This window comes from Aquarana catesbeiana, linkage group LG13 (genome assembly GCF_042186555.1).
Source record: "Aquarana catesbeiana isolate 2022-GZ linkage group LG13, ASM4218655v1, whole genome shotgun sequence".
In the NCBI taxonomy this organism is placed as follows: Eukaryota; Metazoa; Chordata; class Amphibia; order Anura; family Ranidae; genus Aquarana; species Aquarana catesbeiana.
Window position 1 is genome coordinate 235,041,405 of NC_133336.1, and position 8,068 is coordinate 235,049,472.

Genomic DNA, 8,068 nt, shown 5'->3' on the forward strand with positions numbered 1-8,068 from the left:
TGGACATATGATTCCTCTGTACTACTCCAGCTTCAAGTACAGACTATACTTGATCAGTCCTTTTCCTGGCCACAATCTGACAACTCTGTACCTGGAAGTGCTCACAGATTTCGGGGTTCATTCCTCCTAGGGGAGATCAAGAAACAAATGTTTTTGTCTTCCTTCCACTCACCATCCTGATAGGTGAAATATAAAAGGAGATGTTACACCAAATAAAAAGATACTTAACAGGTCATGCTTTAAAACTGGGTCCATCTCTAAAACCTGAGCTATCACCCTTCCAGTCGGTTGGCAAGTAGTTAAAACAGGGATCAGTGTTTTAACTATGTAGTTTTATTTTACCCAGAATTCCTCCAAAGTGTATCTGTCCATCCATGTACTCATATGTGTACAGTATTCATCCTCCCAGTCTACATCCATCATCATGTCATTCTTTTTCTGTTCACCAATCTCTGCAGCCTTTGATGTATTGCAAAGCATCCTGATATAAATTATTGTGGATAGTGGAATATAGTTGCAATTCCATCAAATGATATACTTCTGTGTCAGTTTGCATTGTCTGACCAACTATAGCAACAGGAAAGGCAAAGCTTGATTGACTGCTGGAGGTATACAGAAAGTTCAACAATCAGACATTTGGGAGAGGGTCCCTTTTCTCCTATTTCTCTGGGGCACAGTAATTAGGCTTGTGAACAGTATTAACAATAACAGTAATAATATAAATAACGACAACAATATTCATGCATATCCTTTATTATTGCACACAGAGAGTGAAGGATATGGTGTGAGAGCATTTTTCTGAGATCTGATGACCATTTATATCCTCTATTCTAGGATCGAAGACAATAGTTTGTCAGCTAAAACTAAAAGAAAATTTAAAAGGTTGGAACGCCTCCGGTCAGGACTGAAGGTTTTTACATAGTGACCTCAGAGGAAGAAGCTTTGCTACAGCTGTGAATGGAGCCAGAACTTTGCTCTGGATGAGGAGGAGAATGAAATTCAGAAATGGCCCAAGACGAGGAGGAATCATCATAGATGAGCTAATACATATAAGATAAGATGCAGAGAATGTTCAATATTTTTTAGTCTTTAACCGCTTGCCGACCGCCGCCTGTATATTTACGTCGACAGAATGGCACAGCTACGCAAATGAGCGTACCTGTACATCCCTTTGAATTTACAGTTGTGCCATCGCGTGCGTGTCGCTGTAGACGTGCATGTGTGCACCTGTCACGAGCTCCGTGAGTGAGATCGCAGGTCCCGCGGACTCGATATCCGCAGGGATACACGCGATCATCTCACGGAGAGGAAGAATGGGAAAATGCTAATGTAAACAAGCATTTCCCCGTTCTGCCTAGTGACACTGTCACTGATCACAGCTCCCTGCAATCGGGAGCGGTGATCAGTGATGTGTCACACGTAGCCCTTCCTCCCCACAGTTAGAATCACTCCCTAGGACACACTTAGCCCCTACACTGCCACCTAGTGGTTAACCCCTTCACTGCCAGTCACATTTACTCAGTAATCAATGCATTTTTAATCGCACTGATGCTGTATAAAGGTGAATGGTCAAAAAAATGTGTCAAAATTGTCCAATGTGTCCGCCATAATGTCGCAGTCACGATAAAAAAATCGCTGATCGCCGCCATTACTAGTAAAAAAAAAAGATTAATAAAAATGCCATAAAACTATCCCCTATTTTGTAGACGCTCTAACTTTTGTGCAAACCAATCAATATACGCTTATTGCAATTTTTTTTTACCAAAAATATGTAGAAGAATATGAATCGGCCTAAACTGAGGAAAAAAAATGTTTTTTTCAAAATTGTCTCTCTTTTTTTGTTTATAGCGCAAAAAATAAAAACTGCAGAGGTGATCAAATACCACCAATAGAAAGCTCTATTTGTGGGAAAAAAAGGACGTCGGTTTTGTTTGTGAGCCACATTGCAGGACCGTGCAATTGTCAGTTAAAGCAACGCAGTGCCAAATGACAAAAAGTCCTCTGGTCTTTAGCCAGCCAAATGGTCCAGGGCTGAAGTGGTTAATACTGCAGAGCATGAACGGGTTAACGGCACATGCCAGTCAAACATGGTACCAGCGGATTGTTGAAAAAACAAAGGTGGTACCAATATGCAAAAAAGGGCTGAGATATATATCTGGAAACTATAGTCCATAAGATTAGAAATAGCTGTCGGGCTATAACATGGCTAAGTTCTTTGAGAACTCTGGGGTGTAAGCCATCTTGTCCTGGTGTATTATTCAAATTTAGTTTTTCAAGTCTTTTTTGAACTCTGGCTTCTCTAAGCCACAAGGGGATTTTCCACGTTGTGTCACTAATAATACAGTACATACGAATACAGTCTTATGTATAATTACCCCTTCTTTTCCTTTGTAGAAACTGAGGCAAAGAATTTATTTAATGCAGTTACCTTCTCCTTGTCACTTGTAACCAACTTCTCAGATTATCCCTTATTAGGCCAAAATGCCCTGACCTCAACTTTTTACTTTTTATATATTGTATCCTAATAATATAAATTTTTAAAATTTTAAGGGATTTTTTACTCTCCTCCACTATGTGTCTCTCATGGTCTATTTTAGCAGTGCTGATCACACTTTTACATTTCTAATTGTGATCTTTGTATTACTGGAATGCCGACAGAGTCCCCTTGGCCTTATATTTTTAAAGGACAACTTTTTTCTAATCAATATGCCTTTTCATACTAGAATTTAGCCACCCAGGTTTAGCTTTAGTTCTTTTATATGTGTTGCCCATTGCAATGCACTTGGTAATGCCATCATTTAATGCGGCATTAAACCCAAAACCAAAAATGTGATATTACACTTTTCCAATCATTAGATATAGTAGCTGCATTATTTTTTTTCTTTTTTTAGTCTTTTTCTCCTCTGTTTTCACCTGGTGGTCTGGCCAGTAACACACCTCTTGTACTAGAGTGCCCCTACTCTGGATGATGGTGCACAGGGGGCACCTTTGGATAGCAGCATTGTCAGTCTGGGGGGGGGTGTTGGCTGTAGTAGCAGATTTAGATATACTAACAAACAAATCAAACTCCAACTAAAACTGCAGTTACACGAGGAGTTATAGCAACAGTTTTTTTTCCTTTTGGGGTGAAGGTTTTACATGAATAAATAAAGACTGATCATTGTAAGCACCATAAGTCAGTGGTAAATGGTTTGTCTCAACACTCTAACTGCTACATTTGAAAGAGAGCTTGCTCTGTTGAAAAACAAGACTTCCTGGCTGGATCATCAGATGAAAATAAGGGAAAGAAAGCCTAAAAAAGGCTAACTAATGCAGCCAGTACATTTAAGAATTGGTAAGCTGCAATTAAATAAATGTTTGCTTTTGGGTTTAATACTTCTTTAATATGTTTTCAACCGCCTGCTGACCAGTGCACAACGATATAAGTCGCCACACTGGCACAGCTGTTCAAATGGGCGTACACGTACGTCCCCTTTAAGAAGCGGCATTGTGGCCGCGCGTGGACTCAATGTCCGCCAGTGTCCCGCGATTGTGTCACGGAGCTGCAGAATGGGGAGATGTAAACAAGGCATTTCCCCGTTCATCCCCCCCCCTCCACAGTTAGCATCACTCCTTAGGACACACTTAACCCCTCGATCGCCCCCTAGTGTTTAACCCCTTCCCTACCAGTGTCATTTATACAGTAATCATTGCATTTTAATAGCTCTGAGCGCTGTATAAATTACAATGGTCCCAAAATAGTGTCAAACGTATCCAATGTGTCCGCCATAATGTCCCAGTTACAATAAAAATCGCAGAACACCGCCATTACTAATAAAAAAAAAAAATTAATATTAAAAATGCCATAAATCTATCCCCTATTTTGTAGACACTATAACTCTTGCGCAAACCAATTAATATACGCTTATTGCAATTTTTTTTTCACCAAAAATATGTAGAAGAATACATATCGGCCTAAACTGAGGGAAAAAAAAAATTACATATTTTTGTGGATATTTATTATAGCAAAATGTAAAAAATATTGCTTTCTTTTCAAAATTTTTGCTCTTTTTTTGTTTATAGCACAAAAAATAAAAACTGCAGAGGTGATCAAATACCACCAAAATAAAGCTCTATTTGTGGGAAAAAAAGGACGTCAATTTTGTTTGGGTACAACGTCGCAGAACCGCACAATTGTCAGTTAAAGCAATGCAGCGCAAAAAGTGCTCTGGTCAGGAAGCCGGTAAATTCTTCCGGGCCTGAAGTGGTTAAAGCACTCCCATTTTCCTCTGTGTTCTTTGTTTCTAGCATTTGATCCAATTTAATGTAGTATAGTCTAAAATGCAGTTTAGTAAAGTTGGCTCTTTTGAAATGTACTGTTCTTGTTCTTTTATTCCTATAATTTATGGTGAAAGTAATTGCCCTGTGATCACTATTTCCTAAGTTATCCTTTACTTCCACATCTGTAAATCAGATCTGTGTTGTTTGTAATTAGTATGTCCAGCAGAGCATTAATTCTTTTTTTTTTTTTTTTATCCAGTAACTTTTTTATTGTTTTTTATATACATATGTAGTACCCTGGAGTTTAGTCAGGGAGCTCCTCACAAATTTATTTGCCAAGAGTAGTTATCTTGGTCGATTGATAGGGATCTATTGGTTTCTCCCTAAGCTTGGCCTTGTTGCACTTTTCTCTTCTACCACTAGATGGCCGGGTACTTGGTGGTACTAGATATGAGAAGGGCAACCCAAGGTCAGGTTATAGGTATGTGGGTGTCCCAGCCAATGGGCAGGGGTTTTCTCTAATCCCTTGGCCTGCCTGCTGGGAGAGCCTATATATTTGGGTGAGGTCAGGTGATATGTGTTCTGTGCCACTGGACTGCCGTCTGGGTAAACGTGTGTTGTCTGCCCCGGGCTGCTAGACTGGAGATTGGGCCTATCCCAGAGGCATATGGCTGCCAGGCTGTGTGGGGGCCTATCCAGAAGTAAGAGGGCAGCACAGGGTTGGGACTGAGGCTTGCAGTCCAAACAAAAGTGACGGTTCTGTCGGCCGGAGAACCTGTCGGTGGTCGGAGGGAAGCTGTTGCCACGAAGGGACCAATCACCTTTACCAGGGACCACAGTGAGTAACTGAAGCAAGTACCAGAACCATATTCTCACCAAAGGGCACGGTGGAGAATCGGGAAACTTCAGGCGATGATCAAGCCAGGGACCCAACCAGCGGAGGAGACGCTTGCAGAGCAGCCTTGTGTGTCAAGCCAGAGACCGAGCCGGTTAGCAGGGCTGAAGATTGAGGAGTATCTGGAATGCCAAGCTACGGACCCAGCAGAGAAGTGGGGGTGAGGCTTGAGGGGATACCACTGCAAACCTTGGAGGAGGTCAAGGGATTCATAGTTAGTGAATCAGTGGGTCTAGTGAGAGACCAGGAGCTCAGTATTGAAGAACTACAAGGAGCAGTTGTAGTAGAGCTGAAAGAACTGATACATTTGAGTTAGGAACTGTTAAAGGACTGTTACCATAGGAGACAGTAATCCTGCACGTGCAGAAGTGGCGCCTTGCTGGGGCCTTTCCCTGCACGGCTGTTTTCCTATTAAAGTCTCAGATTCTGTCAATTGAGTTTGCAACTATATAAGGGTGTCCTGGCCCTAACCCTCTATCCCCCAAAATATATAAAAAGGACTGTTAAAAGAAATAAAACCTCTTTTACATCCAGTCTGACGCCCAATTACTTTCACCATCTTTGCACCCACTATGCCTCACAACCCACTACATATTGAAGGATGTCAACTATCTTTAGCCTTGGAGGTTCTCATTAGACCAAAGGAGGTAAAAGACCTTGCTGCACAAAAAATGAATAATATACTACATACATACTTCCCAAATACAGACAGATATATACATAAATTAAACAAACAAAAAAAAAAAGCAAAAAAAAGCATTTAATTTTAATTGGGGTATGCACCAACTAATGCGTGAAATTGTCCTGCAAGACATTTAAGAAATCATGAGCCTTAAATGAGTGAGTAGTTCTGTCTGCCCAGTCAATATCCAGATAATTAATGTCCCCCATGATCATAACATTGCCCTGCCTCACCGCAATTTCTAACTGTGAGAGGAGATCAGTCTCTTCTTCATCCTTCAGATTAGGGGGCCTGTAGCATACACCCATAATTAATTTCTTATTTGTTTCTTCCCTTTGACGTTCCAGCCACGAGGATTCCACATCCTCCCTTGCCCCATTAGCAATGTCATCCCTTATATACTAGCAAATACCTCTTCACATACAGGCACACCCCGCCCCTTCTTTTGTCTACCCTGTCCCTTCAAGAGTACCACTGAACGGTTGCAAGCCAGTCATGTGAGCTGTCAAACCAGGTTTCTGATATTCCCACAAAGTTAAACTCCTCCTCATGTCTCCTCAGCAGTTCCAGTTCTTCATTTTTATAAAATATAATCTTAGTATTTGTGAACATGCCTTTTAATTTTGTTCAGGTGCATAATATTTTCTCCTCCTTTGTTCTGGGGATGCAATAGGATTCTGTCAGCCCAGAATCTTGTATTGTGAATGTAATTACTTCTTATTTAATGCATCCAAAGTAGAATAATCTGATCTAAGTTGATGATATAAAACCAATGCACAATCATGCCTTGTAAACCCTTGCCATTATTAAGGGTTAAATTAACCCCTCCTTAAGAGCCACATATTGCAACAATAAATTGCTGATGAGCTTTTTCCAGAAAATACAAAATAATATCTGATAGTCCATGTTCAGTATCTTCTGTCCTCCAAGTCCTAATTGTTAGGGCAAGGCTTAGCTAAACAAGTTGACCTTTTATACGGTTTACAGCAGACTTTTTATTGGCATAAAGTTTGTTTTTAGACTATAATATGATGATGTAGCACTTCATTATTACCCTCTCATTCATCAGCCACAGTCCAAAGTGGCCTTGGAAGCACTTTGGTTTGTGTCAGCTGCGAGCCTAGTGTTAGTCACGGCGCATGGCTATTACCCCACACTACTATGTGGCTTGAATTAAAACTTTGGAGTTCCAATACCACCTACCTACTCCTTCTTGTGAATAATTAGATACTGGAGCTACAGAAAGAGAAACACAAGACAAAATGGACATCCGGTTTGCATGAAAATGGTACATGTATATGCAAAGTCTACAGCATTGTACAATATATAGACTGATCGTGTGAACCTCTGCAAGTGTTTAAAAGGCCACATGCCTTCTAAAATTATATGTTATGTTGACCGCAGTACAGAAAGCAATTTCGATGAAGAAGGTCTGAGCGGTTTTAAAAGTCAAAACAGGGATGAACCAGAACAAAACATTGAGGAATCCCTGCTGCTTTTTGATGGGAAAGAAAAGGAACAGGCCTGTATACCAAGCGAACCGACACAGACCCAAATATCAAGCACCCAAAAAAGAGCTCCTCACAGGACTCTGCTGATTTTTGTCTGTGGTCAGAAAACTGGCCACACAGGAGAGGGAGCACCATCAATTTTTCTAAGAGTCTAATCCCTGAAATGGAAAAGGTGCATTCAGATTTGGTGGCCAAAATGAGGATCCAAATAATACAAGTAAGCTATGCTACCATTTCTCATTACCCTGCCCCATATGACCCTTAAAATCCAAATTTTCCTGTCCAATCTATTCAACCTGTGTATACAGGAACCTCCACACATTACAGTGTTCCACAATATCAGTAGACAGTTCTCACCTCTAGTGCCTACCACCAGCTAATTGCCCACAAATGGACCAATGGTATCTGACATGATGCATACAAGTTACCATCTCCAGTTTCCCAGTCCATTCTTCGATTTCTTCAGACTCTGACATGGCAAGATCAGAAAATTGTCACTTTTGGCTAATTTATTTATTTTATTTATTTAAGGTACTTGTATAGCGCTGTCAATTCACACAGCGCTTTACAATTGAGTCTGAATCGAAATCTCCTTTCCTAACAGCTCTTTTATTAGTTAGGTTTAGTTTTGGTGTTATAGAAAAATGTTTTGGTAAAAAAAACTCTTTGTACATTTATTCTATTTTTTAAAAGTCTCTTCGTATCATTGGTGTGATGGTC

The 8,068-nt window shown here is 40.4% G+C and overlaps 1 protein-coding gene across 1 annotated transcript in view; it reads left to right on the forward strand.

The window, feature by feature from the left end:
* Positions 1–7,641, forward strand: part of LOC141116968 (NACHT, LRR and PYD domains-containing protein 3-like) — a 180,827-nt gene extending 173,186 nt beyond the window's left edge. Inside the window, exon 12 of the mRNA XM_073609501.1 lies at positions 835–7,641. Within this exon, the coding sequence (XP_073465602.1) occupies positions 835–922 (88 nt within the window). The 3' untranslated portion in view covers positions 923–7,641. The remainder of the gene's footprint in view (positions 1–834) is intronic.
* The last annotated feature ends 427 nt before the right edge of the window (positions 7,642–8,068 follow it).